General features: G+C 41.3%; 1 protein-coding gene across 5 annotated transcripts in view; it reads right to left on the bottom strand.

Moving 5' to 3' along the window:
• The window catches only part of IFT88 (intraflagellar transport 88), a 149282-nt gene that overhangs the window by 31083 nt on the left and 96182 nt on the right, over positions 1 to 22017 (bottom strand). For all 5 annotated transcript variants that reach the window (XM_056133020.1, XM_056133019.1, XM_056133022.1 and 2 more), the window contains 3 exons: positions 11506 to 11558; positions 9211 to 9276; positions 6585 to 6691 (listed from right to left, as the gene is read on the bottom strand). In XM_056133020.1, coding sequence (XP_055988995.1) covers positions 6585 to 6691; positions 9211 to 9276; positions 11506 to 11558 — 226 coding nt within the window. The remainder of the gene's footprint in view (positions 1 to 6584; positions 6692 to 9210; positions 9277 to 11505; positions 11559 to 22017) is intronic.

Below are 22017 nucleotides of genomic sequence, written 5' to 3'. Positions count from 1 at the left end.
GCCCGGCTCCACCCCCATCCCTTGAGGCCCAACAAGTTTCGTCACTGGGGGCCCAAGCCTGACTGTCCAATGGCCTCTGGAGGATGACGGCCACCGAGCCGCCAGGAGGAAGCAGGTGGAAAGACAGCACCCTTTCCCCCCTGGGGTGGCCCAGCGACAGCAACCTACTGCGGGGTCCGGACACATTTCTGCCAAAAGCTGCTGGGTTTCGAGATTTGTTTCTGAGTATCTGGGATCATAGCCGTTAAGCAGCTTGATCAGGAGTCAGAGAGCCCGTTCGTGGATGATGACTTGGGGTCTCATTGGGGTGGGGAGGACAGGCCCGTCTCCACCCCCATCCCGTGAGCCCCCAAATGTCTCATCACTGCGGGCCCAGACCTGACTGTCCAATGGCCTCTGGAGAATGACGTCCACTGAGCCGCCAGGGGGGAGCAGGCGGAGGGACAACACCCTTTCCCCACTGGGGTGGCCCGGGAACAGTAACCTACTGCGTGGTCTGGATGCATTTCTGCCAAAAGCCACTGAGTTTCGAGATTTGTTTCGGAGTCTCTGGAAGCAAGGCCGTTAAGCAGCTTGATCAGGAGCCAGAGAGCCCGTTCGTGGGCGATGACTTGGGGCCTAGTTGGGGTGGGGAGGACAGGCCCGGTCCCCTCCCCCATCCTGTGAGGCCAAACAAGTTTTGTCATTGCAGGCCTGAGCCTGACTGTCCAATGGCCTCTGGAAGATGACAGCCACCTATTCGCCAGGGGGGAGTAGGCGGAGTGACAACACCCTTTCCTCCCTGGGGTGGCCGGGTGACAGAACGTACTGTGGGGTCCGGACACATTTCTACCAAAAGCCACTGGGTTTTGAGATTTGTTTCTGAATCTCTGGGATCATGGCCATTAAGCATCTTGATCAGGAGTCAGAGAGGCCGTTCCTGGGCGATGACTTGGGGTCTTGTTGCGGTGGGGAGGACAGGACCGGCTCCACCCCCATCCTGTGAGGTCCTGCGTGTCTCGTCACTGTGGGCCCAAACGTGACTGTCCAGTGGCCTCTGAAGGATGGCGGCCACTGGGCCACCATGGGGAACAGGTCAAGGCATGAAACCTATTCCCACCTGGGTTGGTCCAGTACCGGTAACCTACTGCAGGGACCGGACGCATTTCTGCCAAAAGCTTCTGGGTTTTGAGATTTGTTCCTGAGTCTCTGGGATCATGGCCATTAAGCAGTTCAATCAGGAACCAGAGAGGCCATGCCTCCAATTCTATAGCTGAGCCGGAGGTGGTTTGTGGGTGTGTCTCCCACATACCTAACTTTTGGCCGTTTACATTCTTGGTTAAGCTTTGCCCCAAATTTTTGGGGTCTGGCCAAAGGCACAGCAGCAATTTTGGGGTATCTGGAAGTCTGAAGGCGCCATCAGGCTGCTGATGCACTCGCCTCACAGGTACAGATTGACCTGCTGGCGGCAACCATACCCCTTACTATAACTTTTTAACATAATACATTCTAAATACAAAAAAAGGCTTATACAGTAAAATGCTATATTAAGTAGGAAATGAAATGAGAGATGAAAACAGCATTGGGGTTTACACAGATTATAGTGACAGTGAACAAATATTAGTGAAAGAGGCATTACTCAAACATAGTGAAAAAATCTGGATACATAATCTGAATAGGTAAAATAAACATTGGATAATCTAAATGCATCAAAGGAAAATTAGGAATTTACTAAAGTTTTGTTTCTGGACCACACCAAGTAGTGCTCAGGGCTCACTCCTGGCTCTGTCATCAGGGGTCACTCCTGGCAGGGTTGGTAGGCCATAACAGATGCCAGGGATAGAACCTGGGTCAGCAGTGTGCAAGCCAAGCACCCCACCTGCTATGCTATAGCTCCAACCCCTACTACAGTGTTCTTAATTAGGTCATTAAGTCACTCGTTTTATTAAGTAGACTTTACACATCTATGAGAAACATGGAAGCTGACTATAATCAATAAATATACAACATGAAAAAGAACTCACATTAAAATAAAAAGCCATTGAATTGGGTTGAAATGACTCCTGAGAGCGGAGCCAAGAGTGATCCCTGAGTACCACTGGGTGTTGACAAAGAACACTCTCCCCCAAACAGAGAAAAATGAAAGAGGAAGTCATTCCAATTACATCTGTATATTCACTTATAAACAGTAAAACTCATTGCTCCATTTGACTATTCACAGTAGTTATTTAAAAAAATGTTCAACAATACACAGAATGCAATAAAGGGCAAACACAGGAGCAAAGTCAAAGGAAGAGAGAAGCAAATACACAGGTCATTCACAAGAACTCTGAAGAGAGAATGATGTGTGTAATGACTGAGCTAGGAAGAAGTAGAGGGGTAAATGAAGTGATAAGCGCTAAGAAAATTGTGTAAAAACAATGTGAATCACTTTAAATGCAGAATGTTTGGGGTTTTACTGATCATTTATTTCCTAGTAAACTCCTGGAATTAAGGTTTCCTAAAGTGTGAACTAGCCTGAAGAACAATTCTAAATAATTAACGGGGCTGGAGCAATAGCACAACGGGTAGGGTGTTTGCCTTGCACATGGCCGACCCGGGTTCGATTCCTCCGCCCCTCTCGGAGAGCCCTGCAAGCTACCGAGAATATCTTGCCCACACGGCAGAACCTGGCAAGCTCCCTGTGGTGTATTCGATATGCCAAAAACAGTAACAACAAGTCTCACAATGGAGACGTTACTGGTGCCTGCTCGAGCAAATCTATGAACAGAGGGAGGACAGTGCTACAGTGCAGGAGGTTTAATGGGGTTGATTTCAATGTACTTAACCAGAGACTATTACACTTACACTAATTTTACTGGTTAAGATGGCAAAAGGTGTCATTTCCATTTGTATTGGTTTTGTGTTTAGTATAAACAACTAAATGATTCTTAGGCAAATAAAGTCTTAAGAATACAACTCTATTCTCAAGTATTTCTATTTCTATACTAGGTGACTCTATGTGATGACAATTTTGTTTTTGTTGTTGGCTTGGTTTGGTTTTTCGGCCAGCCAAGGCTTAGGGGCTTATGCCTGGCTTTGCACACAAGGGTCACTCTTGGAGGTGCTTGGAGAATACAATGAAACCTAGGTCAGCTGTGAGCAAGGCAGGTCAGCACCTTACCAGCTGTGCTATCTCTCCAGCCTGGCATTCTGAGTTCTGCTTTTTTTTTCTTTCTCTTTTTGGGTCACACCCGGTGATGCACAGGAGTTACTCCTGGCTCTGCACTCAGGAATTACTCCTTGCTCAGGGGACCATATGGGATGTTGGGACTCAAACCTGGGTCGGTTGCATCAAGGCAAATATCCCTACCTGCTGTGCTATTGCTCTAGCCCCATCTGAGTTCTGTTCTAAACAGAAGTGTAAAGTGCACACTGACATGCACGTGACTCTACTCAGAGGAGGTCACTGGACCTGGCACCAACCCTGTGATTCTCAGCCAGTTGGGCCTGGGGCCCCAGGGGAGGTGTGAGGACAAAGTGCTGCTGGGGGGAGGCTTGCCTGGGCACAGGCTCAAGGCTCTGGGCCTGCTCCTGGTGGTGCTTGGAGCACTGTTTGGAACTGGTGCTGGACTGCAGCAGGCCTAGCTGCATGCCTGGGCATGGCTGCGTCCCCAACGCCACAGGACCTGCACTCTGCCTCCAGTCAGGCTGCCTGAGACGCCCAGCTGGAACCCTAGGACCTCCTGAGCACCACTGGGAGGACCCCAACCCCCAAAAAGGTCTATGTCAGACTCACAATCCATTTTCAACCGATACTTAAAAAAATAAACAATGGGGGGGGGGGGCTGGAGCAATAGCACAGCGGGTAGGGCATCTGCCTTGCATGCAGCCGACCCGGGTTCAATTCCCAGCATCCCATATGGTTCCCTGAGCACCGCCAGGGGTAATTCCTGAGCGCAGAGCCAGGAGTAACTCCTGTGCATCGCCAGGTGTGATCTCCCCCCAAAAAAATTAAAAAAAAATAAACAATTAGGTTGCAACTTAATAGCAACAGTCAGCTTTCGAAAGCACATGGAGAATTTAGATTTTCTTCATATCTGAGGATAATTTTTGACACAGTTTAAGTTTATAAAATATATTTTTACTTTCCATGCAAAGGGCTCAAAATTCATGGCAAAATCTGAAAGATTCTAAGCTCAAACTTAGGAGTCATTATTCTTTTTAACAACTATCAATGATTTATAGATCTTGATTTATAATGGCATATACCTGAAGCTGAAACAAAGTTACGTGGCACCAATAATTTTTTTTTTTTTGTAATTAGTGAATCACTGTGAGGTACGGTTACAGACTTACAAACTTTTGTATTTGCGGTTCAGTCAGGTTCAGTCATACAATGATCGAGTACCCATCCCTCCACCAGTATCTATTTTCTGCCACCAATGATCCTAGTATCCCTCCCACCACCCCCATCCTACCTCTGTAGCAGGGCATTCCCTTTTGTTCTCTCTTTTCTTTGGGTATTGTAGTTTGCACCAGAGGCACTGAGTGGCCATTGTGTTTGGTCTATAGTCTACATTCGGCACGCATCTCCCAACCCAAGTGGGTCCTCCAAACACCCTTCTCTATCTGAGCTGCCTTTCCCTCCAGCATTTGAGGCCAGCTTCCAAGCCATGGAGTAAAACCTCCTGGTCCTTATCTCTACCACTCTTGGATATGAGTCTCCCATTATGATACTTTATATTCCACAGACGAGTGAAATCTTTCTATGTCTGTTCCTCTCTTTCTGACTCATTTCACTTAACATGATACTTTCCATGTTGATCCACTTATATGCAAATTTCATGACTTCATCTTTTCTAACAGCTGCATAGTATTCCATTGTATAAATGTACCAGAGTTTCTTTCACTAGTCATCTGTTCTTGGGCACTCAGGTTTTTTTTCCAGATTTTGGCTATTGTAAACAGTGCAGCAATGAACATACAAGTGCAGATGTCATTTCTACTATACTTTTTTGCCTCGCCAGGATATATTACCAGAAGTGGTATTGCTGGGTCATGGGAGCTCAATATCCTTCACTGTCCCTTCTGATCTTTTTCAACCTGAAATCTATGTTGTCAGACACTAGTAGGGCCACCCCAGCTTTTTTGAAGGAGTTGTTTGATTGCAGGATTGTTTTCCATACTTTGACTTTGAGTCTGTGTTTGCTTTGACTGTTCAGATGTGTTTCTTGTAGGCAGAAGAATGTTGGGTTCAGTTTCTGAATCCATTTTGCCACTCTGTGTCCCTTAATGGTGCATTTAGACCATTGACATTGAGAGAGATTGTCGTGATGGGGTTTTGACGTGGCACCAATAATTATTTGAGGGAAAAGGATACCCCAAATAGTGTTCAGGAGGCTTGGGGGGCACTCCTGGCAACACCCAGGCATCTGCACAGGATGAAGGGCTCAGCACTCTGAACAAAAGCACGGTGCTTACCAGGACACACTCACTGGGCCACCAGGGCTATTCCCGTGACAGTCAGGGCTGTGCAATCCCAGGACAGAACACGAGGTCTCACTGAGCAAGGCACGTATTCCAGCCACTTGGGCCTGCTTCCCGGCCCTGACATCAGTGCACATGCATTGAAAGATATTAAAACAGGACCAGAGACAGATAGTACAGTTGGGAAGGCACTTGTCTTGCATGTGGCTGACCTGGCTTTGATCCCTGGTACCATAGAGGTTCCTTGAGCCTACCAGGACTGATCCCTGAGTTCACAGTCAGCAACTAGCCCTGAGCACTGTTGGGTATGACCCCAAACAAAACATAACAAGATACAAAAATAAGAACAGTGCTATTCAATCTATTGCATGGAACATACACATATAGTTAGCATGCTTCCATATATGCCGGGCCATTCCCAGAGATGGGCTCTGCTATCCAGAGACATGGTTTAATGAAGTAGGCAAGAGGGCCCTGACTGTAGGGCTGGAGATAGCCCCAAGCACTGCCAGATGCAGCTCAAGTAACTAAAAGAAGTAACAAAATACATATTGCCACCATATGTCCAATCACTTCTGGTTTACAAAGGAGAGAAATGCAGATGCTGAGAGGGAGCTGGGTGGGAGTGACAGCACCACCTGCCTGACAGGACCGTGAAGCATGTTGCCTTGACAAAGGGAAATAAAATATAAATCCTGGTCTGGAGTGAGAGTACAGCAGGCAGGGCACTTGCCTTGCACATGGTAGACCCAGGTTTGCTCCCTGGCACCACATCTAGTCCCCAAGCCTGCCAGGAGTGATCCCTGAGCATGGAGATAGGAGTAAGCCCTGGCAACTGCCAGGTATGGCCCAAAAACAATAATTTAAAAAGGCCATAAGTTAATTAAGTTACTATTTATTTGCAGTGTGGAAAATAACTATGAAATATTACCAAATTCCCACTAAAACTATTAAATCTATTACATACCATTTGAGCAAAATCCCATTTTTGACAGAATTCTCATCCTAAAGCTAGAACTGGAGTTCTCTGTCCTGTTATCCCGGAGCACTGCTGACGAGCGCCCGCACCACATGACCTAGAGAAGGCTGACATTCTGAAAATTAACAGACAGAAGTTTTCGGCTGATATGAGATACCTGTTCCCTTATTTCTTTCATTTTTTCCAATCTCTTGAGTTTCGTTGCATATTCTTGAACTTCTTTTAGTCCAATATCTGTGCAAAGGCGAACCAAGAAGCGCAGACCTAAATTGTGAAAAACACATTTAGAAAATTATTTGTGGCCTGTGTTGAGAGTACTTCCAGCAAAACATGAACCCAGGCCTCTGGGACACCAGGGGATAAGGAATGTGCAGACAACACCGTGTCCTCGGCCCTGGAGAACTGACCCATGTTCTCAGCCCTGCCCCAAAGCCTGGGCACCCTTACCTGCTGTCTCAACAGAATTGCTCTTTCACATCGCATCCTGCAGACCTGAGCATTGTCTCTTCCTTCCCACTAGGATTCAAGCTTCATGAGAGCAAAGATTTCTACCAGCTGTGCTCTGTCACACCCACAATGTTAAAACCTCAATAAAATATTATGTACCAAGTGCCAGGTACCAGCAAAATAGTCATTTTGTAAGAATTTGTAAGTAAATGATCAATTCATGACCATTAATGTAACAAAAATTACAGTGCCAAGATAATGAAAAATATCAAACATCACTATATCAATTACTATAAAGAAGTTTACTATAAAAATTGGGCTGGAGTAGATAGTGGTAGGGTGTTTGCCTTGCACGCAGCCAACGTGGCCGAGCCGGGTTCAATTCCTCCGCCCCTCTCGGAGAGCCCGGTAAGCTACCGAGAGTATCTTGCCTGCACGGCAGAGCCTGGCAAGCTACCCGTGGCGTATACGATATGCCAAACACCATAACAAGTCTCACAATGGAGACGTTACACTCGAGCAAATCGATGAACAACGGGAGGACAGTGCCTACAGAATCATTTACCTTGATAATTTATAAGAAGAAAATTTCCACTTTCTTTTTTTTGGTTTTGGAGCTATACCTGGCTGTGTTCAGGGCTTATGTATGGCTCTGGAAGGCTCAGGGATCATATGGGGTGCTGGGGATCAAACTGGGGTTGGCGACATACAAGGCAAGAACCTCATCCATTGAACTATCTCTCTAGCCCTAAAGATTGATATTTTCTTTCTTCTTCTTTGCTTTTTTTTGTTTTTAGTCCACACCCAGTGATGTTCAGGGGTTACTCCTGGGGTACCACGGATTGAGCGTAGGTTGGATGTGTGCAAGGCAAGTGCTGCTCTCTGTTCTATCTCACTGTCCCTGAACTGGTAATATTTCATAGTTATTCTACAAATAACATAAAACTTTTTGTGTTATCCCTTGGGGAATTTAATGTACAATTCAAATAATTATTTTTAGTATCTTCTGAAATTTGTTATGTTATCTGTAACACCACAGAGCATGTCAATATTTAATAAGTAAGGACATTGAGATTAAATTATTCCTTTGGATTCATCAATAAACTACTCTGCTTCAAATGAGACATCACACGGATGCAAATATTGTTCCCTCCGGGTATGTCAAGGTAGGTTATCAATTATGCTTTAAAAACCACTCAGACCCAGGTCACTTTGGACATTCACTATGGCATAGATAATGAGTCATTTAATTTTTTTTTTATGTAGGAGTACTGGAATCATTTAATTTTAAAGTGAACCTTTTTGTTTTGTTTTGTTTTGTTTTTGTGTCACAGCCAATGGTGCTCAGGGCTTACTCCTGGCTCTCTTTCAGGAATTATTCCTGGTGGAATTGGAGGACCCTATGGGGTGCTGGGGATTGAAGCTAAGTTGGCTGAGTATGCAAGGTAAGTACCTTCCCTGCTGTACTATCTCTCTGACCCCTAATTTTAAAGTGAATCTTAAACTCCCTTCCTACAATATTTTCATTATTGGTCCACTGGAGAAGGGCAGACGCGTAAATGGTACAGTAATGATAGATGTGCTGCTGGACTTATGCCTATGAGAAACCATTACTAATCATACTGTAAACCATATTCCCCCTCCCACCAAAAAAATAACTGAAAAAAGTGGCAGCAATTCTGTCCTCTAGAGTACAATGGATCTTGTCCAATCTAGGGACATTTCTATTTTCATAAGGTGGGTAGAGGTTGGAGAGCTCCCAGCAGTGGGTAGAGGCAAGGGATGTTGCTAAGACTTTCCATAACCTACAACGGTCTCTGAAAACACCTGGCTATCAGATCCCAAGTAACAGCGATGCTAAGGCTGGGATGCTCCTGTTACCAAACAGAGGCCCAGTCATGCATGAAACATCAAACCACAGTTTAAGTCTGGAAAGCACTGACTTCCAGAAGAGGCAAAGATAAAGAACCACAGGAAAAACTTCCCAAGGAATTGGAGAAGTGGTTCATCAGAGAGCACATGTCCACATGTGAGGCCCGGGTATTATTTCCAGCACAGCAACAAAACAAAACACAGCTGAAAAAAGCCAACCCCAAACCTTTTTTGAAAGAAACAAAAGATGAGACTAGTAACACTGCAGGTAGAGTACTTGCTTTGCATGCCACCAACCCAGGTTTGATCCCTGGTACCCCATCGTGTATCCTGAGCCCACCAGGAGTGATCCTTGAGCACAGAGCCAGGAGTAAGTCCAGAGCACTGCTGGTTGTGGCCCAAATGTAATTATCATATATTGAGAGAAAATGTGAGTCTAACTTATAAAATGTAATTTTACTTACATTCAACGTTCTCTGGAAATTTTCTGTGAATTTCTTTATATGTATCTAATGCTTTCTGATAGTTACCTGTGAATTAAAAATAAGAAAAAGAAACAATAGCAAGTTATCAAAATTAATAGAATTTATTAAAAAATTTAATTTTAACTCAATATGCTGGCACACTTAACAAGTTCAGTAGGAAAAACTTTAGTTTGCCACAAATATCTGTGTTTATGTGTATATATATATGTATTGTATATATATATATCCCTATATATACAATTTGAAAAGGGTGAAAGAAGAAGATGTGTGATGGTTGAGATAGTTCAGTTATTTTTTTGGAGGGAGGTTTGGGCCACATGAGGGATCATATGTGGTACAGTGAGGTATGTGGGCCACTTGGGGGATCATATGTAGTACATGTGGGGTCAGGACATTCAGTTTTTCGTAAGTGTATTTTTGTATCTATGATTATCTTTGAACGAATACACAGATAAGGAATAAGTACTTGGTTGTATTGAGGGAAATAACTATGCAGTGTGGCTTGAGGATGGAAGAAAGACTTTCACTGAAGACTTTTATCACTTCTTGCAACCACTTGAATATTTTGTTATTGATGATGTTGTTCTGGACCATACCCAGTGGTGGTCAGGGATTACTGCTGGCTCTATACTCAGGAATCAAATTTTGCAAGCTAGGGGGACTGTACTGGATCCCAGAGACAGAGCCCAGTACAGCTGTGTGCAAGGCAAGGGCGTTACCCACTGTGCTATTTCTCTGGCTCCTGAAATGTATTTTTTTTTAAATAAAAACAAAGACATTAACTTTTAAAACAAAAATTAAGATCCATTACATTTTCTAAATTAAACATATTTTGGATGAATACTGGCAAATTTTAAGATAATTTTTAATTTCAAAGTTATCTACTTAGAAAAGACAAAAATTAACTTTTTGGAGGTAGCTTTATTCTGAAACACTAAAAAAGTGTAGAAAAAAATGTAGTAAAAGAATTCAGCTTCATCTAGCAGCAATCAATGCAGTGATCAATCTGGAGTCAAAGATTTTTGTTAAAATCTCACTAAACAAATGCTGTCTCTCTGTGGACCTCTTAAAGGTGTGGACTTTTCTGCCCTCCTGTAACTGGGAGAATCAGCACATCAGAGGTTCTCAAGATAGTCATCCTACTTTTCCAACCTGTGTTTCATTGCTTTGTGACTATCTGTCACACTAGCACTTCAGACTAATATTTCACAGCTTAATATACTTTACATATGATTGACACTGAGATAAAATTACAGGTAATTTAGAATTGCACTGATAAAAATGCAACATCTGTACTTCCATTATGTTTCTATTTCAATAAGGAAAACCTTAACATTACAAAATAACCCTTAGAATAATGTGAGGACTTCTAGTATGTGTGAAGGATGTCACAGAAGTACAGAACGGACTCTCCTTCAAAAGTGGGAGCAAACACACTGGTAACATTTACAATTCATGCTGATCCTGGATAGAAGAGGTTTATTTTCCTGGTCACCTGCGTGCTCCATACTATGGTTCAAATCCCATCACTTCTCTATGCATCACAAGTGCTAGTGGGACAGGATATAACAGAGCCATTACTATAAACACAAAGATATTTACTATTATAGTCCCAGTTATTGTGCTTCTGGACTTTCCTCAGCTTTTCAGATAGAAGTTAGTATCTTAAATTTGGTAGCAGATTCAAGAACATACAGAATTAAAGTAAAAAGTAAAGTAAAGGCTCTCCCGTTGATCGTCGATTTGCTCGAGCGGGCCCAGTAACGTCTCCATTGGAGACTTTGTTGTTACTGTGTCTGGCATATCGAATACTCTCGGTAGCTTGCCGGGCTCTCCGAGAGGGGCAGAGGAATCGAACTCGGGTCGGCCATGTTGGCTGCGTGCAAGGCAGACGCCCTAGAAAATAAAAGTATAAATGAATATTTAAGAATTTGGGTAATGATCATATTAATCTTGGGACATAATCTGTTATTTAATAGTGCTACTGAAATATGTGATTTAAACTCATTTTGTGCTGTGGTACAGATGGGTGATGGAGAGCATCTCTGCCTGAATAACATTCTGCGCTAAATCTCTGATAAACCATATTCCAAAAAGGGGAAACCCCTCTAACATTTTAAGCACAATCTTTTTCTGTATGTAATATTTTTATTTTTCACATAATGCTACAATGCATGTGTAACGATCAACTTATTATTCAAATAAGCAATGTAATTGGAGCACAGGTACACAATTACCTAAAAGACAGCAATAAAATATTTAAAATCTATTTACCACTTCTTCTAAAACAACTAGCCACCATCAGCTGCCATTTCACTTGCGTAGGTCTACAAAAGAAATAAATTAGATGAAGTCATAAATGAAATAAAAATAATATAATTCTCTTTAAAGCAACATACATATGTCATGTGCTTTTATAAATGACCCTTCATCACATCATCTTCATTATTGAAAATGCAATCTCACAGGTAAGGTTAGGAATCATTTCTAAGGTTACACTTCTAATACTATTTACCAGTATAATAGCCCATAGAAATCCCTTATTTCACACTGCCAGAAAACAATGAGGAATGCGGTTTCAAAATCACAATAGGGTGCTTCCAAGGTTTCACCACAGTTCAAGAAGAGGTATCCTCAGGGCGTGTGTTTGATTGTGGCAACACAAATGAAACAGGAGAATGAAGGAGAAAAATAAGGAATGTGCACAATCCATTGCATGAACAGCAAGAAGCTGCTTTCATCCAGACAAGATGGAACAGTTACAATAAATGCATAAATTACTGTTGGGAAAACTGTCATCTCCATATCTGGAGTAAGTGCACACCAGAGTCATGATTTCTGGTGTTAAGATGTCAACTTTTACTTTACAATGTCTTCTTTTTTTTTTAATCTACAAAAAAGAAAAAAAGAAAAAGACAAACTAAAACGCAGAAGAATGTGTAAGATGAACATAAATGTCTCAGATGAAACTTGAGGCATATAAAACCAAACCCAAATGATACATGATGGATGAAGGTGAAACCCGCCTTCACCAGGACCAAGAAAGGCAAATCTCAAGGTGTTTATTAAGGGCATGCAGGAGAAGCACAAAAAACTTCCCTGAAAATTACAAGAAATACTGAACAATTGGAATATTGATAAGATGGCATTTTTTCAGACTTGAAACTACAGAGTTGCCAACAGACTGGAGATCTAAGTGAGAGTGGCGAGACCCTGTGTGGTTAGCCACACGTGGCCCTTGGAAGCTGTCCAGGGGCTCTGGCCAAGGGCTCAGGCTGGTTCAAAGTAAAAACCACAACGAGGTCTAGGAGAGAAAGCCAGAGAGGAGGAAAGAGTTGGCCCTGGGAGCTATACACACACATGAAAAATATATAAATATATATAAATATATAAAAAATATAAAAGTACATATACACACATGAAAAATATACAAAACACAATGCCATAATGTGAACTGCAATTCAACAAAGAGAATTCAGGATATTGGTTGAGGGTAGTAGGCACTGGTGAAGGGATTGGTGTTGGAGCAACATACATCTGAAAATCATTCATAAATACCTTTGTAATTCATGATGATTTAATTAAATCATCATGATGATCTAATTAAAAAACAAACAGCCTGCTTTAGAAATTCACATGAATGAAACAATAGAGCATGAACTCATTTTTACCAGCTTAACTAAGATGTAAATCATAGTACACCCCACAGTATGAAACTGAATGGATTTTAGTGTACTGCATTATTTTAAAAATTCTAATTAAAATACATTATCACAAAAATTTCCATTTAAACTACTTGTTAAAATATATTAATACATTATTATCAATACATTATTAATACATTATTAATTATAACGTTATTATTAACATGGGCTAGAGCGATAGCACAGCGGTAGGGCGTTTGCCTTGCACGCAGTCAACATGGCCGACCCGAGTTCGATTCCTCCGCCCCTCTCGGAGAGCCCGGCAAGCTACCGAGAGTATCTCCCCCACACGGCAGAGCCTGGCAAGCTCCCCGTGACACATTCGATATGCCAGACACAGTAACAACAAAGTCTCCAATGGAGACATTACTGGGCCCGCTCGAGCAAATCGATGAACAACGGGAGGACAGTGACAGTGACTTATTAATATAATGTATTAATACAACATTGTTAATATACTATTTATATTAATATACTTGTTAAAGTATATTAAAGTGGTCACAACTTTTATTCTTGACCTCAGAAGATAAGTTTTCAATTTTAAGTGCTCTTTGCAGTTGATTACATTCACAATGTTGTGTGGTAATCACCATTCTTTCTTTCTTTTTTCTTTTTTTTGCTTTTTGGGTCACACCTGGCAATGCACAGGGGTTACTCCTGGCTCTGCACTCAGGAGTTACTCCTGGCGATGCTCAGGGGACCATATGGGATGCTGGGAATCGAACCCGGGTGAGCCGTGTGCAAGGCAAATGCCCTCCCCGCTGTGCTACCTCTCCAGCCCCACCATTATTTATTTTAAAAGTGTTTTCATCCCACCAGATTGCAACCCCATTAGCATGAACAATAACTCTCATTCTCTTAACCACAACCCCTAGTTAATTTCTAGTATACAAACCATATGAATTTGCTTATTTGTGTCTGGCTTCTTTTATTTTCAAGTTTTCACAGTGTCCCATGTTGTAGCAAATGTTATAAATCTTCAATGTGTCAAATGTTATAACATATAACATAAAAATTTTCACCACCTGTTTATGTTCATGCCTAAGCATTTTATTCTTTTTGATGCTACTATAAATGAGATTTTATTTTATTTTATTTTTTTTTGCTTTTTGGGTCACACCTGGCGATGCACAGGGTTTACTCCTGGCTCTACACTCAGGAATTACCCCTGGCGGTGCTCAGGGGACCATATGGGATGCTGGGAATTGAACCCGGGTTGGCCACGTGCAAGGCAAGCGCCCTACCCACTGTGCTATTGCTCCAGCCCAAGAGATTATTTTCTTAATTCACTTTCAGATTGGTCATTTTTAGTATGAAAAAATGCAACTGCATGGTGTTTCACTAATAAAAAAAAATTAAAAAAAAAAAAAGAAAAAATGCAACTGACTTATGTGTACTGATTTTGCATCTTTGCTAAAATACATTAGTCCTATTTTTTGTGTTAATTCTTCAGGGTTTTCTACATATATTATCATGTCATTTGCACATTTTTCTTTAGCTATTTAAATATCAAAATGTATTTCTTTTTGCTTAATTATTCAGGCTGGAACTTCTGGTACCATGTTGATTAGAAGTTGTTAAAGTATATTAAAGTGGTTAAAATTTATTCTTGATCTTAGAAGACAAGTTTTCACTTTTCACCATTAAATACCCTGTTATCTGAGGGGTTTCCATATAGGTCTTTATTAAATTGAGAAATTTCCCTTACAATACTAATTTATTAAATGTATTTTTTTGGTTTTGTGTTGTTTTGGGGTCATACCCAGCAATGCTCAGGGCTTACTCCTGGCTCTACACTCAGGAATCACTCCTGGTGCTGCTCAAGGAACCATATGGGATACTGGGGATCAAACCTGGGCCAGCCATGTGCAAGACAAGCACCTCTGCTGTACTATCTCTCCACCCCTACTGCTAAATTTGTTCTGCCAGTATTTTGTGGATAATTTCTTTTATCTATAGTCTTTAGGAATACAGGCTTAGGCTTTTCTAATACTGTCTTTGTCTCATTTTTGTATTGGATAATGCCAGTCTCAGAGAATGAATTGGGAAATGTTTCCTTCTCTCCAATCATCCAATCATCCAATCATCTTACTTATTTAGGGTTCTCTAGAGATACAGAATCAATATGATATATATGTGTGTGTGTGTATATATATATATATATATATATATATATATATATATATGGCTGGAGCGATAGCACAGCAGTTAGGGCATTTGCCTTGCACACAGCCAACATGGCCGAGCCGGGTTTGATTCCTCCGCCCCTCTCGGAGAGCCCGGCAAGCTACCGAGAGTATCTCGCCCCCACAGCAAAGCCTGGCAAGCTACCCGTGATGTATTCGATATGCCAAACACAGTAACAACAGTCTCATGATGGAGACGTTACTGGGCCTGCTCGAGAAAATCGATGAACAACGGGAGGGCAGGGACAGTGATATAGGGCTGGAGCGATAGCACAGCGGGTAGGGCGTTCGCCTTACAAGTGGCCAACATGGCCGACCCGAGTTCGATTCCTCCGCCCCTCTCGGAGAGCCTGGCAAGCTGCCGAGAGTATTCGATATGCCAGACACAGTAACAACAAAGTCTCCAATGGAGACGTTACTGGGCCCGCTCGAGCAAATCGACGATCAACGGGAGGGCCTTTACCTTTACCTTATATATATATATATATATATATGTGTGTGTGTGTATATATATATATTATTTTGGGCCATTCTGGCTATGCTCAGGGCTTGCTCCCAGCTCTGTAGTCGGGCATCACTCCTGGCAGGGTTAGGGGCGCCACACCACGTGCCGGGGATCAAACCTGGGTTGGTTGCATGCAGATAAGTGCCCGACCCATATACTATTGCTCCAAACCCCCAGTGAGGAATTAGCACAAGTGATTATAGCTAAAGTCAATGTAATTCAATCTGAGTCCAAAAGTCTAAAAAGTAACTTGGTGGCATAAATTCCAGTCCAGAGACAAAAGATGAGAAATGGTATCTCATCTTTCACCTAACTCAACAGCTAAAACAGGAAAAGCACATACTGGGGGAAGTCACACATTCTCTAACGTCTGTTCTGATCCAGTCCACAATGGACTGATGCGACCCACTCACACTAGAAAGGGAAATCAACTTGACTTAGTCTACCAACTCAAATGTCAGGGTAACATGCTCCCAGACAAATCTAGACACAATGTTCAATCCGATCACTCAAGTGGTCAATGAAGTTGACAAGCAAAAATTCCACTACAGGAGAATTTCTTAGTGATATTATCTGGTCCAGGCATTCTCTTTAGTGGAACAGCTTAATGACTTAATCCAGCCTTATTACTAAAGAGAATACCTATACATATTTATTATTTTATTATGGGATGGGAGGGTGGCTGGGTCATACTTGGCAGTGCTCAAGGACCACCCCTGAGGGTACCCGAGAGACCGATGAACAACGGGAGGACAGTGATTTTTTAACGAATCCAATTCTGATTTGAATGATTATTATTTTTTAAATTGTTTATTTAGGCTTTTTGGATTATACACAGCAATGCTGAGGGGTACCTCCTGGCTCTTACTCAGTACAATTGGGGAACCATATGGGATGCTAGGATCAAACTCAGGTTGGCCACATTCAAGACCAACCTACTGTACTATCACTCGGGCCTTGTTTTTTTTTTTTTTAAATTCTTTGATTTTGTCCATCTCTGCTCTAACCTTTATTAATTGATCTGTTCTGCTGGTTGTGGATTTTTCTTTCCTAAATTCCTTGATAAACTTAATTAGTATTTAATAAAGTGGCTTTCACATTTGAAAGGTATAGAGTAGAGCCAGGAGTAAGCCCTGAGCACCATGGGGAGTGACTCAAAAACAAGACAAAACCAAAAAACCCAAAACAAAAAAAATAAAGCAGAAAAGCCAACTTATTAACATATGTTTTGTAGCCTAATATGCATTACTTATCTTGAGGACTGTTCCTGTGTCACTGAGAATGAGTAATCTGTTGGAGCTGGCTGACATGCTCTACATAAGACTACTGGGTAAAACTGGTTTTAGAATTCACTTCTCTAATACCTTATTGGTTTTTTTTTTCCGATCCATTACTAAAAGTAACTGAATTCTCCAACTATTCCTGTAGAACAATATCTTTTCCCTTTCCATTCTGTCGATTTTGACTTTTGATATTTTTGGACTTTCTTGTTATGGTGGCATGTAAACCATTGTAAACAATGGTTATAGACTGGGGCTGCCGAGATAGTACAGTGGGTCAAGCACTTGCCTTGCATGCAGCTGACTTGGCCCATATAGTCTCCTGAGCCACCAGGGCTGATCCCTGGGGGCACAGCCAGGAGTAACCCTAACCACCACCAACCATGGCCCGAAACACCCTGCCCCGTAAAAATAAATGTTATGTATTTCACGCAGCAAATAATTTTATATATACCTCACATAATATTCTCTTAAAAGCTTCTGTAATTTAAATCTATTTTACATGACAAAACATGGCCATCTCTGTTCTCTTTTCATTACTATTTGTATGGAATACTGTTTTCCACCCTCTTACCTAATCCTCTTATCTCTTATGTTCTTACTTCTTATTCATTTGATTTTCTTACTTAATCTGTGAAACACTATTAATCGAGAATTTAATATAAACTTGAGAATTAAAGTTAAATATGAACACAAAATATCAATTTGATATTTTTGTTCTGACTATAGCTGTTTTGTGTGTCTTTCATTATTCTTGTTCTTCAATTCCTTTACTATTGCTTTCTGTTATTTATTGATTTTTTTGCAGTGGTATTATTGATTTTTTTCATTTTTATTTCTTTTTCTTTGATTTTTGTCTTTTGGGCTATACCCAATGGTGCTCAGGGCTTACTCCTGGCTCTGTGTTCAGGGATCACTCTTGGCGGGGGATGGAATCCAGTTCAGCCATGTGTAAGACAAGAGCTCTATATGCTGTACTATTGCTCTAGCTCCTACATTTATATTTTTTATATCAGTAGTTGCTTTCATTTTTAATAATCATTTTGGGTTATAATGAACAAATAAAACTTGAAACAATCTCACTGTAACAGCAACAACCTCAACATCATTTAGTCATTTATTTTTAGCGCAGAAGCAATGAATTACGGACTGATAATGTTTATATATCTTAGAGGCACAACAGTGTATCCATTCCCTTTTGTAGTGGGAGAGAGCTTTGGGTGACATCTGGCAAGGAGCTCAGTCCTGGCACTGTGCTCAAGAAACCTGTATATGGTTCGAGGCACTGAACATGAAGACAAGGCCTTTAACATCTACACTAACTTGGGATCACTTACTCCTTAATCATAACACAATGTCCATCCCCGCATCATTAATTTTTTCAGTTTGAAATTGCTGTGTGAATGTCCCTATTGCTTTTATGGTACCATTTGCCTATATGACTGCTTTCCAACGTTTGATTTGAACCTATGTTATCATTATAACTCGAGGGTCTGCTGTAATAGGACAACTGGCTTTTGTTTCCTGATCTGTGTGGCTTACACTGTGCCTTTTGTTGAGTTCAGGCTATTAATCCTTAATGATTTGTTACCATTTTTCTATATGAATTCTTGGAGGCTGCATTTTTGGTTTTTGTTACTGTTTTTTCTCCTCTTCTTGTACTTTGATAGCTGATATACTTATCAGGTTTCATTTGCTTCTTGTTTGTTACTTTTAAGTCTTCATGTTACCATTAAGTTTACATATTGAATTCTAAGTTTATATTCTATTTTAAAGCAAGTACAATTCAAGTTTATTCTGAGAGACCCTACTGTTACTCTCCTTTCCTCCATTTTAAAAGAGTATCTTACTCTGAATGGGGGATTCTTTTCCATTTATAAAGATCCTTTGGTATTTCTTGCAGCGCTTCTTTAGTGGCTATGAATTCCTTTACCTGGTGTTTGGACAACTTTTCACCATTCCTTGAAATCTGAGTGATAACCTTGCTGCAGAGAGGCTGCAGGTTTCATCTATTTACTACCGGTAAATATATTTTAAATTAACAGTTCTTCTGTGAGTTTCCCTTGGTGTCTGTTTTCTTCTCACTTCTTTTCAGACTCTATCTCTGACTTTAGCTATTTTAACTATATTCTGGTGTCTAGATTAATTTTGTTTGAAACTCTTAAGAGCTGTTTATGAATATCTCATCAATTTGAAAAAGTTCTCAGCTATTATATATTCATAAATCTGTCCCTTTCTCCCTTCTTTTCCTTCTGGAACCCATATAATCTCTCATTATCTTTATTTTTAAGAAGTCTTTTTCTCCTCATTTTTGACAGCTTCCTTTAATTTTTTAAAATTTTAATACTCGACATCATGATTTACAGTACTGTTCCTGACAGGGTTTCATGCAGACGATGTTCCAACACCACATCCTCCCCCAGAGTGTCCCACACACCAGCAGCCCTGCCCCAGATCCCCATAGGAAGGTCAGTTCTGTGCACCAGGTCTCAGGTAGCTTCCTCATGCTTATTCTCCAAGCTCACCAATTCCGTCTTCAACTTCTGTTTTTGCTACTGAACCCCTTTATTGAATTTTTTTTAGCTCAACTACTCTTCTTGTTTGTTTTGGACCGTACCCAGCAAAGCTCAGGGGTTACTCCTGGCTCTGCACTCTTAGTGGTGCTTGGGAGACCACAAGGGACACTGGGGACTGAACACTGGTCAGCTGCATGCAAGGCAAGTGTCTTACCTGCTGCAGTAACTCTCTGGCCCCTCAGCTACTCTATTCTTTAGCTGAATGATTTGGCTTTTGTTCATTCATATCTGTGTCACTGTTGACGTTCTCTTCTGTTAATGTACCCACTTTAGTGAGCATAATTATTCACCAAGGAGTTTACATGACTCCAACATACTTGGGCTTCATCCCAGTTATTCTTCATTGACCCATGCAAGTGAGTTACTTTTCTACTGAGGCATTGTGCGAAGGCTCTGTATTCAAGCTGGAATGCAATCTGGCTGAGTTTGGATGGGCTGTGGGAATATCAGGATGCTGCCTGCTTGTCTCCTAGCTGACTAGCAGTCAGATGTGGACTAAGACTGGCTAGTTATGCTTGTTTGATGGACTTTCAGTCCAGTCAGCTAATAGCTATTCACCTCAGGAATCTGCTCTCAGAATCTATTACCAAGAAGAGATCAAACATGATGTTGGCCAGTCAGCTTTTCAGAAGTCACCAAAAATGTCACCAACTGGTACCTCCATTATGATGCAACTGGAACTATAAACGGTGTCTACTCACAAAGTTGCTGAAAGTCAACAAAGTGGTTTTGATACATGCCTGTATCTTATACTATGTTGCCTTCTATTCCAGCTTTGTAACAATGGGATTGTAAAACCAGGGTGAGGTAGTCCCATGCTTTAGAACGCTCTTCTTGACTGTCTCATACTGCTCTGTGACAGTTTCCTCTTTGTGAGAACATCTCACCAGGAGATTTCTGTTCCTGGGTCAACAAAGTTTCAGGGATGCTTCTGTGATGGATTCCCTGGGTCACTAAGGTTTCAGGGATGCTTCTGTGATGGGTTCCCAGGGTCACCAAAAGTTCAGGTATGCTTCTGTGATGAGATCCAGTTAGTCAGGGTCAGCAGAGAATTTATACAGATACTCCCTATCCAGTTTTTATGTACAACCAGATTTATTCATATATGAATATTCTGCAATGTACATCACACAACACCAAGATAATGTTACTATCACAGATTACATTTTTATATATTATTAAGTGCTGAGAGTGCTTATGCTTAGAGTAGTTATGTGTCTGTGAATAAGTTTGTTTCTTTTATTCTAAAAGAAAGTATATAGGAATGAGAGAAGTTATAAATCAAATCAGAAACATATTATTGATTTCTATATTTACCTATGAAGTTACCTTTATAAGTCTTTAATTTTTCTTACATCTTAAGTTACTTTCTACTATCACTTCAAGCTATTTTCCAGACCTTTGCATTTCAGCAAAGGTGCAGCATTTCTCAAGAACTCCTCAGTTTTGTGTGACATGGACATCTTAATATTCTGATTTTTGCGGGAGGTCACATCTGGCAATGCTTTGGGTTTACTCCTGGTTCTGTGCTCGAGATCATCCCTGGAGTTGCTAGGTGACCATACGTGGTAACAGAGAATGAGCTGGGGCTAGTGTGTGAAAGGCAGGCAGTTTACGTCCTGTTCTCTTTCTGGTCCTCTTCTACATTTTGGAGGGACAGTTCTGCCAGATAAATGAGTAGCAGTTTTGCTTTTTAAATTTCACATCTTCAACTGTGTTGTCCCACTGTCTCTGTCCTCCACGGTTTCTGCTGAAAAAAATCACTTACCAACTTATTGAGACTCCCTGCCCCATGGAAGTCAATTTTTTCTCTTTCATTATAAGATTTTCTTCATGTTTTATCAATTTTAACATAATGTTCCATGGTGTGGGTCGCTATGGATTTGTAACTGCAGAAACTCATTACATTTCCTGGATTTGTGGATCTATCTCAAATTTAGTAAGTTTCAACAATTTCTTCAAACAATATGACATTCTACCTTTTCTTATATTATAGGAACACCTATAATGTATATATTAGACTACTGATGGTACTCCACAATAATACTAATGATAAATGTTAAAGAAGATTCTTGAATGCAACACACTTTAGAATGACACTGAACAGGATAGTAGGACCTGGCTTTCTTAATGCTTTGTTTGTTTAGGTTTTGGGGCCTCACTTAGCAGAGTTCATGACTTTCTCTTGGCTTTGTGCTCAGGAGCTGCTCCTGGAGTGCTCAGGGGATTATGTGTGGGGTCAGAAGCATGCAGGACAAGTGCCTTAGACAATACAGATTAACTGTGACTGCTGTTAAGTGTTTTAAGACATGATTTATGGATACTGAAAGAAAGCTAAGGTGCCCACGTGAGCACCTAGTCCAGAGGGCGCTCCTGCAGGTTTAGAAGTACGCTGGAAGTAGAACCCTAGCCCAGGAGCATAACCAATGCGGGCCCCTCCTCCACAGGTACAGCGATACGGGGTGGGGGGGGCGGGCAGTGACATCTGGGGCAGCCACAGTTAATTTTCCCTTTCATAGCAATTTGGACTCACAT

Source organism: Sorex fumeus, unplaced genomic scaffold (genome assembly GCF_029834395.1).
Source record: "Sorex fumeus unplaced genomic scaffold, SorFum_2.1 ptg000095l, whole genome shotgun sequence".
NCBI classification, from domain to species: domain Eukaryota; kingdom Metazoa; phylum Chordata; class Mammalia; order Eulipotyphla; family Soricidae; genus Sorex; species Sorex fumeus.
The sequence above is the reverse complement of the archived record's forward strand: the minus strand, read 5'-3'. Positions and strand labels throughout refer to the sequence as shown.